General features: G+C 46.7%; 1 protein-coding gene across 3 annotated transcripts in view; it reads right to left on the reverse strand.

The window, feature by feature from the left end:
* The window catches only part of KLHL12 (kelch like family member 12), a 31,885-nt gene that overhangs the window by 9,951 nt on the left and 7,465 nt on the right, over positions 1–14,469 (reverse strand). For all 3 annotated transcript variants that reach the window (XM_047754815.1, XM_047754813.1, XM_047754814.1), the window contains exons 3-6: positions 12,342–12,495; positions 10,778–10,995; positions 5,777–5,926; positions 2,424–2,538 (exon numbers count right to left, since the gene is read on the reverse strand). In XM_047754815.1, coding sequence (XP_047610771.1) covers positions 2,424–2,538; positions 5,777–5,926; positions 10,778–10,995; positions 12,342–12,495 — 637 coding nt within the window. The remainder of the gene's footprint in view (positions 1–2,423; positions 2,539–5,776; positions 5,927–10,777; positions 10,996–12,341; positions 12,496–14,469) is intronic.

A 14,469-nucleotide genomic window follows, 5' to 3' on the forward strand; every position in this document is an offset into this window, starting at 1 on the left:
CTGATTTGACCCCTAGCCTGGGAACTTTCATATGCTGTGGGTGCAGCCCTAAAAAGGAAAAACAAAAACAAAACGAAACAAAACAAAACACCTGTATCTTCTGCGTTGGAAAGAACCTTAGTAATTGAACATAACTCCTTTGATATAGAAAAGAAGACATGGTAACCCAGAGAAGTTATAGGACTGCCAAGTTCAAACAGCAAGTAAATGATAGAACTGGGTGTAAAAATCGTCTCATCGCCCAGTGCCAGATTCCCTCCACTACATCACAGGCTCATGTGGGAACCTCCATATGCCGTGTTATGTGGCCCTAAAAAGCAAAAAAAAAAAAAAAAGAAAAAAAAAGAAAGAAAGAAAGAAAGAAAAAAAAGAACAGATACCAAGAGGTGAGATATACAGGGTATGCATATTTAAAAAAAAAATTTATTTTTTGGTCTTTTTAGGGTCATACCCATGCATATGGAGGTTCCCAGGCTAGGGGTCGAACTAGAACTGTAACTGCTGCCCTACATCACAGCCACAGCAACGCCAGATCTGAGCCACATTTGCGACCTATACCACAGCTCACAGCAACACCAGACCCCTAATCCACTGAGCAAGGCCAGGGATCGAACCCACGTCCTCATGGATACTAGTCAGGCTCGTTAGTCACTGAACCAGGACGGGAACGCCTCTTATTTATTTTTTGCTACTCTGTATTTCTAAAATTTCCACACTGACATATATTAATTATGACATTAAAACATAGGAGATAAACCACCATTCTACTTAAATCTATTAATGAGAGGCTTAATGATTAACACCTTAATTTGCATAAATCTACTGTCAGCTGAGAGCAAAAATAGAAAATAATAAAAACAAAATACCACCCCATATACATAGATAACTTATAACCTACAAAATGCTGTTACAAACAATATCTAGGATCTTGGGACAGTGGAATAGCAAGGAGAGGAAACGGAAGCGAGGCAACTTCTGAGTGTGCAGCACCTCTCACGGTGATGTCACGGCCTCTGCAACAAGCAGAGTGATAAGACCTTAGCGTCCTGACTTCAGAGGCAGGAGCACTGACTGGCTCAGAAGCATGGACACTCTACCTGGGCTCATGCACACCAGTAACTGGCTGGGCTGGGATTTGAACCCAGGTCCGTCTGCTAAAACAAGAGCTAACGTCCACAGCACTGAGGTGCCAAGAACTGTTCTAAGACTTTTTTAGGGCTGCACTGGCAGCATACTGAAGTTCCCAGGCTATCGGTTGAATTGGAGCTACAGCTGCAGCCTGCACCACAGACACAGCAATGCCAGATCTGAGTGGAGTCTGCGACCTACACCCCAGCTCACAGCAACGCTGGATTCTTAACCCACTGATCGAGGCCAGGGATCGAACCCGAATCCTCAAGGTTCCCAGTTGGATTTGTTTCTGAGGCACTTTCATTTGCTCTTCATAACAGCCTTCAAGGTAGGAGCTTTGATGACCCCTGCTTTACAGGGGAGGCAACTGGAGCACAGAAAGGTTAAGTTTCCCACAAAGCTAAAGAGCCCGGGAAGTGGTAAATGGGGATGCGCACCCACACAGCCTGGCTCCAGCGTCCAGGCTCTTACTGCTGCACGGCACAGCCCAAACCCTGTGCTCCCGAGCACACTGCACTCCTACTGAACCCTGCACCTCTACCGAACCCTGCACTGCCCACTGCACCCTACACCCTCTACTGCACCCTGCATTGCCTACGGCACCCTGCACTGCCTACAGCACCCTGCACTCCCTACTGCACCCTGCACTCCTACTGCACCCTGCACTCCCCTACTGCACCCTGCACTCCTACTGCACCCTGCACTCCCCTACTGCACCCTGCACTCCCCACTGCACCCTGCACTGCCCTATTGCACCCCGCACTCCTACTGCACCCTGCGCTCCCCACTGCACCCTGATCCCCTATTGCACCCTGCACTCCCCACTGCATCTTGCTCCCCTACTGCACCCTGCACTCCTACTGCACCCTGTACTGCCTGCTGCGCCCTGCACCGCTATCTCCCATCGTCTTCTCTCCCCGCCTGGGGAAGGGGCAAGGTGGAGGGAGCATACTGTTTACTACACAGCACCTGAGAGCATTTCTAACTCATGCACTCTAAATATACGGAAATAAAGATTATAACTTAAACTGCATAACACCTGCCCACTTATAAAGCGCCTTCACACACTTTATCTCATTAATTTCCCAAATAGTACTGGGAAATAGGTAAGGTGGTTTACAGGAAAGAAGGCTCAGGGTGGTTAACTGACTTGCTCAAGATGATCAATACAAGATTAGAAAGAGGTCTGAAATGGCATTTGATTATTCCAGAGTGTTCTCTTCAACCACATCATGTCACCTGGAAAGGGGTAGTTGAAAATTACCCCTTATTCTGCCGAGATGCCCCCTTACCTAGACGAGCCCTTGTCCGGGGACCCTGCATCTGACTGCGCAGCTCAGGCCTCAGATGAAACTTCTTTGCTTCATCCACGAGGTCCCTGCACTGTAAGCTACAGCGGATGAAAGGCTGAAACACAACAGACAGGGGAGTGAGTCACAGGGCAACCTCTGGTAAAGCGCAAATGGCACAGAGAAAGAATTAACTTCTTTGGGAGCTCCTGTCCTGGCACAGTGGTTAACGAACCCAAGTAGCATCCGTGAGGACACTGGTTCGACTCCTGGCCTCGCTCAGTGGGTGAAGGATCCAGCATTGCCATGAGCTGTAGTATAGGTCACAGAGGCGGCTCGGATCCCTTGTTGCTGTGGTTGTGGTGTAGGCCGGCGGTTACAGCTCCAATTGGATCCCTAGCCTGGGAACCTCCATTTGCCTGGGGTGTAGCCCTAAAAAGACAAAAAATAAAAAAAATCTTTAAAGGAATTAACTTCGGGAGTTCCCGTCGTGCGCAGTGGTTAACGAATCTGACTAGGAACCATGAGGTTGCGGGTTTGGTCCCCGCCCTTCCTCAGTGGGTTGACGATCTGGCGTTGCCACGAGCTGTGGTGTAGGTTGCAGACGCGGCTCGGATCCTGCGTTGCTGTGGCTCTGGCGTAGGCCAGCAGCTGTGGCTCCGATTTGACCCCTAGCCTGGGAACCTCCATATGCCGCGGGAGCGGCCCAAGAAATAGCAAAAAGACAAAAAAAAAAAAAAAAGAAACTAAAAGAATTAACTTCTTTGGGGGAGTTCCCATGTGGCTCAGCGGGCTAAGAACCTGACTACTATCCAGGAAGAGGTGGGTTCAATCCCTGGCCTTTCTCATTGGGTTAAGGATCCGGCATTGCCATAAGCTGCGGCGTAGATTGAAGACGCGGCTCGGATCTGGTGTTGCTGTGGCTGTGGGGTAGGCTGGCAGTTGCAGCTCTGATTTGACCCCTAGCCCAGGAACTTCCATATGCCACAGGTGCAGCCCTAAGAAAAAAGAACTTTTTTTTTTTTTGGCCACGCAGAGGCATATGGAAGTACCTGGGTTAGGGGTAGAATCCGAGCCACAGCTACAGCCTATGCTTCAGCTGCTGCAATGCCAGATCCTTTACCCACTGTGCTGGGCTGGGGAATCAAACCCGTGCCACCACAGAGACAATGCCAGATCCTTAACTTGATGTGCCACAGTGGGAACGCCAAGAATTAACTTTTTTTTTTTTGGTCTTTTTGCCTTTTTCTGGGGTTGCTTCCGCAGCATGTGGAGTTTCCCAGGCTAGGGGTCTAATTGGAGCCGTAGCCACAGGCCTATGCCAGAGCCACAGCAACGCGGGATCCGAGCCGCGTCTGCAACCTACACCACAGCTCATGGCAACGCTGGATTGTTAACCCACTGAGCAAGGCCAAGGATCGAACCCGCCACCTCATGGTTCCTAGTTGGATTCGTTAACCACTGCGTCATGATGAGAACTCCTAGAATTAACTTCTTAATACAGAAAACCAGTTTTTGAAACTCTGTGGTTCTAGGAGAGCTGCTGGTAATAATCATGCTGTGGGTTTCCAAAAATGATTAAAAAAAGGTTTTGTTTTGTTTTTGTTTTTTTGTTTTGTCATTTTGCCTTTTCTAGTGCCGATCCCTTGGCACATGGAGGTTCCCAGGCTAGGGGTCGAATCAGAGCTGTAGGCACTGGCCTACCCCAGAGCCACAGCAACGCGGGATCTGAGCTGCGTCTGCGACCTACACCACAGCTCACGGCAACGCCGGATCCTTAATCCACTGAGCGAGGCCAGGGATCGAACCCGCAAACTCATGGTTCCTAGTCAGATTCGTTAGCCACTGTGCCACGATGGGAACTCCAAAAAAAATTTTTTTTGAATAGACATTACATGGCTTATAAATCAAATTATAAAAGAGATATACCTGACATATTGCCCATCCACCTGGAGACTTGCAGGTAACTACATTTATTAGTTGGTTTGTACATACTTCCAGTGATTATGCATATACATCATAGTTCATCAAACTTTTCAGGGAAAACCAAGAGGCTTCCGTCATTATCTGGGAGGGCAGGAAGAAGTAAATCTTGTCTTAAACAACCTCCCCAAGGCACACAGCATTGTCACAACACTCGTCTCTTTCTGACACAGCCTGCACTGGATGTCTCCCGCCTGCTGCTCCAGGGATCCTGGCACCCGTGCCATCCTGTTTTCTGGCTCAGAAGATGGCCCTACAGGACCTGTGTCACGAGTACCTTTGCCCTCTGACTTATACTTGGGCTCGGCCACTGAGGCCCTAGCGGGAGCTCCCAAAAGAGAAGGCAAATGAGGTCAGGTTCCTTCAGTGCAGGGGAAGTGCTGAGTTTGGGATTCTGGTCCCCTGAATCGGGCTCCAGAGCCTGGCTCCTAACCACAGTGTAGGAAATAGACAGGAAAGCTGAATCAACGGACTGTAAGGAAGAAATTACAAACAGGAGGGAGAGAGTTCGAGATGTGACACTAACCAGCCTGCAATGCTACCAATGAGAATGACTGAAAAACTGTGTCATTAATTTCCAAAGAGACCTGGGGCTAGGCCAGAAGAAGGGCCTCATCCATGAGTTATAAAGCAGTGCCCTCAGGCATAGTTCAGGGAATACACATGTAAAAGTTAGGAAAAGTACCACCAAGAACTCAGGTTGGAGGAAAACCTCTAAATACAACGTGACTCAAGTTGATATTAAATGCGTCCAACTCCTTTCATGTTGGCCTCACCAGAGGTCAAAAATAAGGAGACTCAATAAGTGAAACACCTTTTCCAGGGAAATTTGGAACAATTTATGTTTAATAGGGAGGGGACAATTTTTTTTTTTTAAGGGCCACACCAACTGCATGTGGAGGTTCCCAGGCTAGGGGTCCCACTGCAGCTGTGGCCACTGGCCTACCCCACAGCAACGCCAGATCCAAGCCACATCTGCGATCTACACCACAGCTCACTGCAATGCCAGGTCATTAACCCCCTGAGCGAGGCCAGGGGTCGAACCTGTGTTCTCATAGATACTAGTCAGATTCACTTCCACTGAACCATGACGGGAACTCCCAGGAAGGGGACAAAACTTATCATCTGATGTTGCTTATGCAAAACACCGAGGGGCACGTAAAACAAAAAGACGACAAAACACAAAAGTAACTTCAACCATAGACTTTCATCTTCGCCAGGAGCCCAATTTGCCAAGCAACTGCCTGCAGACTCTCTGGCACACCTGGAAGTGCCACCGGGAGATCCTGCACCAACTTGTGAATGGCCAGCTTTCATACCTGAGGCTACAGGAGACACCAGGGGCTCAGGCCCCAGGCCCCTGTGGGACTCACCTCGGCATCTATGACGTCCGTGATGTACCTGGGGGTCAGCAGGGGCATGCGCACGTACTGCAGCAGGTCCGGCAGGCACTCCTCCCGCTCCCTCTTGGCGTGCTTCACCCAGTTGATGACGGCCTCGAAGACCGGCTCTTCAGAATCCACCTGTGAGCGTGCAGGACCATCAGGGCCTCCTCCACCCTTCCTGTTGTCTCAAGTCTCAACAAGTAACCCCGCCAACCTTCTCGTTCCTTCCCGCCCCCGCCACTTCCCATCTTCCAGAAACAGCCAGGCTCTTGGGAAAACAAATCCTTTCAGACACAACTTGCTAGTATCATGAAAAAGGTTATAATCAAATTGGGTAAAAAAAAAAAAAAATCTAAGAGCAATAGTACATAATAGACAATCAGTCACAAATCAGCTTTTATGTCAGAATTTTCCCCATTCTTGATATTGTTTTTTCTGGTCATTTCTGAAGCTTTGGGAGGAGGAGGGGGAATCTGTTGCCCCCAAACTGGCTTTTTTTTTTTTTTTTGTCCTTTTAGCACCGCACCCAAGGCATATGGAGGTTCTCAGGCTAGGGGTCTAATTGGAGCTGTTGCCACCGTCCTACACCACAGCCCACAGCAATGCCGGATCCTTAACCCACTGAGTGAGGCCAGGGACCGAACCTGCAACCTCATGGTTCCTAGTGGGATTCGTTTTTGTTGTGTCACAATGGGAACTCCAAGACTGGCTCTTAAAATAACTTTTATTTGCAGCTGTTGGCTAAGGACCTCCAGGCTTGCTCCCCAACTCCTCAGGCAAGCCTGTGAAGCAGGAACTTCCCTCTGACACAGTAGGCAATGCTCAGTCCTCCAAGTGCCATCAACTGGTATTTGAGCTACTCTGGATTAGGCACGTGCTGTCTGCGATGATATATGTCATTAATCATTTGGGGAACTTAGGTCTAAGCTGCATTCCACAGATGGGTAAGGCAGACACACCCTAAAACACCCATATGCCCCTGGAAGAGCACCACTTAGGATAACACCTACGACCTCCCCGAGGCCCACACCTCAAAAACAGGCCTGTGTCTCTCCCGCCAGCCCTGGAGTGTGTCTGCTCTGAGAGCTGCCCTTCAGAGGGTCTCAGGGCCCAGACACAGAAACCATTCTGTGGACTTCTCTCAAGAACTGAAAACACGGAACTGTTCCAGAATATTCACTCATTCGATGGATTTACTAAACATCTACTAAGTGCCAGGAATTGTGCTGGGTGCTAATTATACAATGGTGAGCAAATCAGACATGAACCTTTCTCTTAAACAGAGAGACAATTGTTAAATCAGAAAAACAAACATCCCCACTTTGTCATGATATACGTACAGGAAAAGCACAGGGGTTCTGAGACAGAATAACGTGAGACTTCTTCATTGAGATTAATGGGTTGGGGAAGGCCTCCCTGCAGAAGCGATAGATTTAAATCCGCTGGGTGAGTAGGGATTAGCCACAGGGAATAAGAGAGTTCTCCATGGCAGACAGAAAGCACATGCAAAAGCTGTATTACTGCACAATCCAATATAGGAGCTGCCAGCCACGTGCGTGGCTATTCGCATTCACACTAAGTAAAATTCAGCTTCTCAGTCACACTGGCCACATTTCAAGTGCTCAGTAGCCACATGTGGCTAGAGGCCACTGACCCATTCCATCTTCACAGAGCATTCTACTGGACAGCTTGGGAAATGAGAGGCTAGTGTGACAGTGAAGGAAGGATGGTACAAAAAAGATGACGCTGGAGAAATAAACAGAGCATCAGAGGACTGGATTTTACTCTAAGAGCAGCTGGAAACCATTAAAGGCTTCAAGCAGGCCTTAAATATGATCACAGCAGTGTTTTGTAAAGATAACTCTGACAACCACGGGTAGAACGGTTTAGAAGGGTTAAGCGCCAGGAGACCAGTTAGAAGCCACTCTGATCCATTAGGCAAAAGGATCTGATGCTTACACTATGGCAGTGGTGACAGAAATTTGAGAAGTTAAACTAACCCAGCCTGCTGGTGGATGAAATGCAGGCGAGGGTGCAGAAGGGGGTCCATGGCGTTTTAAACATCTGTTAAAGACAAGGACAACGCGCTAACAGTTCTAAACATCTGCATGCTAGACTCTGTCACATTCTAGGTTTAAATTAGATATACCAATTTAAAATGCTCTCCCCCCCCCCCCCCAGAAGTTCACCCACTGGTGGCTCAGTGGGTTAACCATCTGGCACTGTCACTGCTGTGGTGTGAGTTCAATCCCTGGTCTGGGAATTCTTGCATGCCGCAGTCGAGGCCAAAAACAAGGGAGGGGGATTTCAATCCTGAGCAGGGGTCCTTGATCTTTTTTTTTTTTTTTGTCTTTTTGCCTTTTCTAGGGCCGCACCTGTGGCACATGGAGGTTCCCAGGCTAGGGGTCTAATTGGAGCTGTAGGTGCTGGCCTACACCAGAGCCACAGCAACGCGGGATCTGAGCCGTGTCTGCAACCTACACCACAGCTCATGGCAACGCTGGATCCTTAACCCACTGAGCAAGGCCAGGGATCGAACCCGCAACCTCATGGTTCCTAGTTGGATTCGTTAACCACTGAGCCACAACAGGAACTCCCTTGATCTTTCCGAAGACAGGATAAACTAGAATTGCAGAGAGCTCAACCGGGAGGAAAATCCCTCAATGTTAATGCTTTACTGTTGAGAGAAATTTCCCCATAATAAATTTTCACAGAGAGAATTCTTTTATGCATCAAGCACTGTCAGCCTTATTTAAGGCTCAGAACAGCCTGCGTAGTGAGTACAACTCTTACCTACACTTTATGCAAGAGAAACTGAGGATGGGTGGTTAGGTATCGTCACCTAGCCAAACCTAAACGCCAGTGTGATTCTGAAGCCCACGTTATTTTTTGTTTATTTTATTGGCTGTGCCCACTGCATATGGAAGCTGTGGGGCCAGGGACCAAACCTGCACCACAGCTGTAACCAGAGCCACAGCAATGGCAACGCCAGATCCTTAACCTGCTGAGCCACAAGGGAACTCTTCTAAAGCCCATGTTGTCTTAAATAATATGACTTACTGTTTCCCACTGTTTTAAGTACTACTGAGAGGTAGTGTCAGCAAGAGTCAGACATCTAGCTCCTACTCTGGCCGGTATATGAAAGAGGGAACAAATGCCATGTGCTGGAAGAAAGCAAAGGCCAGTCTTGCCAGACACTTAAGAAAGACTATACAACAGAGTTCATCTCAGCTTCTGAATAGGTCAGTTATCTGCCCTCCCTGTTCCAACTAGTGTTATCCCAAAGTCTACACATTTTAAAATAAATGGCTGCTGCGATCTTGGTTAAATAGAAACAAACTAATGAGGGAGTTCCTGCTGTGGCACAGTGGGTTATGGATCTAACTGCTGTGGCTCCGGGTGCTGCAGAGTCTGGGAATCAATCCCTGGCCTGATGCAGTGGGTTAAAGGTCCAGTGTCCAGCTCAGATGCCTGTTAAGAGGCTGTCATCGAGGTGAGTCCTGGCCCCACCACTTCCTAGCTGGGGTAGGTGACCAATCTCCCAGCATCAGTCTCCTCCTATGAAAAATGGAGACCGTTCTGAGAATTAAGATGAAAAATGCCAAGAATGGTACCATTAGTATGGAAACTCTAGGGCACAAGGATTTTTGACTGCTTTATCCATAACTGGATCCCCAGCACCCAGAACTGTTCTGGGCACACAGTTACATACTCAATAAACATTTGATAAGTGAATCAATGCTATTTTATGACCATGCACAATGGGCCTCACGTCTGAATGCTCATTCTACCCCTGCACCTGGCATTCTGCACAAAGACTCTCCCCCCACCCTCACTGTGAGGGTGAAAACAAAATAGAGCAAACCCTTGGCTCCACAGACTTTGCAAGAGCAGCACCTCTGGGCCTATGTGAAACCATGCATCATATGGAAATCATTCCTCTAGTCGGAAACGAGGGCACCAATGTGCCCCTTCAATGTCCCTGAGAAACTTCATTAGGAAAAGGTGTCAAGAAAATGCTGATGAGAAATGTATTTGACTTGTTATTACCTGAAAATCCTGGTGTTAAAAAAATAAATCAGGAAGTAATCACTTGTTTATAGAATTGCATTACAGAATGTCTTTAAGTAGCAAACTCCTTCCACAGCACTTAGAATATTAATCAAATTTCGATTCTTTCCAAAATATTTTTTCTTTCTTTTTTTTCAATTTTTTTTTTTTTCTTCTGTCTTTTGAGGGCCACACCCATGGCATAAGGAGGTTCCCAGACTAGGAGTTGAATTGGAGCTGCAGCCGATGGCCTACACCACAGCCACAGCAACGCCAGATCAGAGCCTCGTCTGTGACCTACACCACAGCTCACAACAACACTGGATACTTAACCCATGAGTGAGGCCAGGGATCAAACCCGTGTCCCCATGGCTACTAGTCAGGTTCGTTAACGCTGAGCCACAATGGGAACTCCACATCCTGTCCTTTTTGACCCACTGCCTTTTTGATCTCACTTAAGCCCAGAAGGCTTACTCTTCTTTTCCTCTACGTAGATTTCTCACTCTGAATAGGCATGAAACTGTCACATTTTTGTCTTTCTGTCTGTCTACCACTTCACTGAATTCTCTGGAAACAGGACTGCATCCTACTGCCTCTTGGACTTCCAGCTCTGGGTACAGTGGTTGCTATACAGTAGATATTCTCAATCGATGTTTGCCAATGAGTGCAGGGGAAACGGAAGTGTTCTACCGAAAGCTGCTTCACTTCCCATTTCTGCTTATTCCACACTGTTTGAGAGTGCTTCTTAACCACCAGGATCCTAAGTTTCATAAATATGCAAATACAGTTGGCACATAGGTTCAGGGGCATTAGTGTAACCTTGGAGCCACTACAGACCCATGACCAAAAGCCTTGCACCAGAAGCACAGTAACTCCACCCCGTTTTCTGGTTTTAGGGCCCCATCTTGAAGAAAGCATCAGACCACGCCAGGTCTGTACCTGAATTTCATCGCACTTGATGAGCTTTTCCACTTCTCCTTGACTCAGAAGAATGAACTCTTCATGCTGCACCACTTCGGGAAAATGCTTCTGGCTAAAGACCTCAGCTGCTTGCATCAGGTCAACGCAATTGTGAGTTTCGGCAAAGTCCCTGATGCCCAGGCAGTTAGATGGGTCCAGCTGGCTTTCCAAGAACTCGCAGCAGGCTTGCTTCACGCCTAGGACAGACAGACAGCGAGCCCCTGAGGATACTTCCTGGGGTGGGCCGCCCTGTAATCTGTGATCACAGCATCTCCACACGGTATCAGAGGAACCCTGGCTCAACACTGAAATATCAGACTTGAAAGTCTACGCTTAGGGAATTCAAATCCCATTTCTGTCTTATGCACTGTGTGGCCTTGGGCAATGCCTTCTTTACACAGGTCTGCTGCAGCATTAATACAAGTGCAGCAGGATAAACTGCTACCTCGGATACTGCCATAATTAAACAAAAATGCTGACAAGACTCTTAGGAATCAAGCTGTAAATCCAACTGTAATTTGTAACTGTAAATTGTAATTAGTGCACCTAACTTCTACTCCACATGAAAACTTACTAAAAGACTCTGGTCAAAGAAACAGGAGCTACTGAGAGATGACACTCCCGCATTTCTCTAGATGAAAAGTTCAGAGTATAAACTTAATTTTACAGCTGCACACTAATGCAAAAGCTTCACACTGTTTCAATCAAGTGTTAAAAACTGAAAACAACAGAAACAGAACTGAAGGTTAAGAAAGACAGACTGGGAACTGGAAGGGGGACTACTTCTAATCCTGCGAAAACTCCACACTTTCATTTTTGTGGGTCGATCGATTTATTTATTTATTTATTTATTTTGGTCTTTTTAGCTATTTCTTGGGCCGCTCCCGCGGCATATGGAGGTTCCCAGGCTAGGGGTCTCATCAGAGCTGGAGCCACCGGCCTATGCCAGAGCCACAGCAACGCGGGATGCGAGCCGCGTCTGCAACCTACACCACAGCTCACGGCAACGCCGGATCGTTAACCCACTGAGCAAGGGCAGGGACCGAACCCACAACCTCATGGTTCCTAGTCGGATTCGTTAACCACTGCGCCACGACGGGAACTCCTTTGTGGGTCGATTTAAATTTTTAACAGAAAATTGTTGTGGTTAAAAAAATTAAAGGTATGAAGGGTTTATGTGAGTAGTAGTCCCCCAGCCTCCCTACCCCTGGCCATCCAGTTCCCGTCCAAGGAGGCAGTGAATCCTACCAGTTTCCTGTGTTTCTTGCAGGACTACTGTGTCCCTGGATGAAGAAAATGCATCTATTATCCCTTCCTCCATTTTTCTAAAAACAGAAAAGAAATCCTACTCCTAAAGTGCCAGACACTCACATTTGGAACAGTTTCTCTACACTGTGATTGAGAAACTGATCTTCTGTGCCATGGACAGTAAACAGGAGGCCCCCCCGTCTGTCTCCTTAATTTTCACAAATAAGTTTACATCACAGATTTTAAACATCCCAGGCCAGCTGGGCATGAACAACTTCAACTTTAGCATCTGTACCTTTCAGCTGAAGCAGGCAGGCTGCCGGAAGCAGTTCTTGGACATTCTCCACTGTCACGTGCACAGTTTCTGTGTACACGAAGTCCAGCAGGATCTCCATGGTGGAAGCGGTTAGACCTTGGATATCAACGTACGGTTTCCCCTTTTCTGAAAGCTGTAAGGTCAAAGGGTATGAAATCATGGTGGGTATAATTCCACAAGATAAAGGCACAATCTCACAACCAAGAGCCTGAAAGGAGGTTAACAATATTAACTGAATACACATATCTTTTTTTTTTTTTTTTTGCTTTTTAGGGCCACACGCATGGCATATGGAGGTTCCCAGGCTAGGGGTTGAACTGGAGTTACAGCTGCCAGCCTCCACCACAGCCACAGCAACGCCAGATCTGAGCTGCATCTGTGACCTACACCACAGCTCACAGCAATACCAGATCCTTAACCCACTGAGCGAGGCCAGGGATCAAACCCGCATCCTTATGGATACTAATGCTGAGTCACAATGGGAATTCCTCTGAATACACATCTTAAAAAAAATTATTGTCTATTTTGTTTGATTTATACAGAGTAAATACGGCATATATTTGTAGCTTTCCAAACAAAGGGGAGCTATTTGTAATCCAAGAGCATATAGAGGTGACGCCTTCTTGGAATATCGATTTTATTTGCGACTAATTTAAAGTACTGCTTTTGGAGTTCCTGTAGTGGCTCAGTGGTTAACGAACCTGACTAGTAACCATCAGGTTGCGGGCTCAATCCCTGGCCTTGTTCAGTGGGTTAAGGATCTGGCATTGCCATGAGCTGTGGTGTAGGTCACAGATGAGGCTCGGATCCCATGTTGCAGTGGCTGTGGCGTAGGCCAGCAGCTATAGCTCCGACCGGATCCCTAGCCTGGAAACCTTCATATGCTGTGAGTGCAGCCCTAAAAAGACAAAAAAAAAAAAAAAAAGTACTGCTTTTGTATTAAGACAAATACATCTGCGGAGTTCCCATTGTGGTGCAGCAGAAACAAATCCAACTAGGAACCATGAGGTTTCTGGTTTGATCCCTGGCCTTGTTCAGTGGGTTAAGAATCCAGCATTGCCATGAGCTGTGGTGTAGGTCGGTGGCTATAGCTCTGATTTGACCCCTAGCCTGGGAACCTCCACATGCAGCGAGTTCGGCCCTAAAAAGCAAAAAAACCCCCACAAAACACAAAAAACAAATACAGCTTTTAACACTGAACAGAACCAAAAGTGCTATGAGCATACCACTAGTGTCCATGAGCTTTTAAGACAGAACGCAAAGGTCACTTGTATCTCATGCTTGTAGAGAGAGGGTCCTGTGGGTTGCAGCTCCAGACCTTCCAGGACGAGCCAGCACTGTGCTATTTGTCCTTAGATCACATGCGGGCCATCTTAAGGGGACTTCTGCTGTACCACTGAAGACAAGTGGATTGTCTGGTACTTTTTCAAAATACTGGGTTGACTCTATTTTGGAAATACTGAATTATTGCTGGTATATTTAGTCTTGACTATACCCTTGGAGTTATGAGTATAGCTGAGGCCAGATAATCACAGAAAATGGTTTAGCTAATGCCATTTGCAGCAACACGGATGGACCTAGAAATTATCATGCTAAGCGAAGTCAGTCAGACAGTAAGTCACAAACATCATATGCTGTCACTTATACGTGGAATCTTAAAAAAGGAAACAATAAACTTCTTTGCAGAACAAAAGTTGACTCACAGACTTCAAAAAACTTATGATTACAAAGGAGACAGGTTGCGGGGGAGGGATGGGCTGGGGTTTGGGATGGAAATGCTGTAAAACTGGATTATGATGATGGTTGTATAAAAATAAAAAAATTCATTGAGTTAAAGAAATAAAAAATAAAAAATTTTAAAGATTAAAAAAAGAAAACAGCTTATCTAAGGGTGGAATTCTTCAATTTTACAGGATAGTAAACTATCTGAAAACTGATTACCGTATGAAAACTTTACTTTAGAAATTCAAATTACTCCCTAAATGCCAGTGTACTTCTATTATGAACTAAATGTCTTTATCATCTGTGACTCTTTTGTCAGGCCAGAACAATAATCAAAAAGTATTCTCTACCAAAGCCAACAACAAAATAAATCTCTAACAATAAA

Source organism: Phacochoerus africanus, chromosome 12 (genome assembly GCF_016906955.1).
Source record: "Phacochoerus africanus isolate WHEZ1 chromosome 12, ROS_Pafr_v1, whole genome shotgun sequence".
In the NCBI taxonomy this organism is placed as follows: Eukaryota; Metazoa; Chordata; class Mammalia; order Artiodactyla; family Suidae; genus Phacochoerus; species Phacochoerus africanus.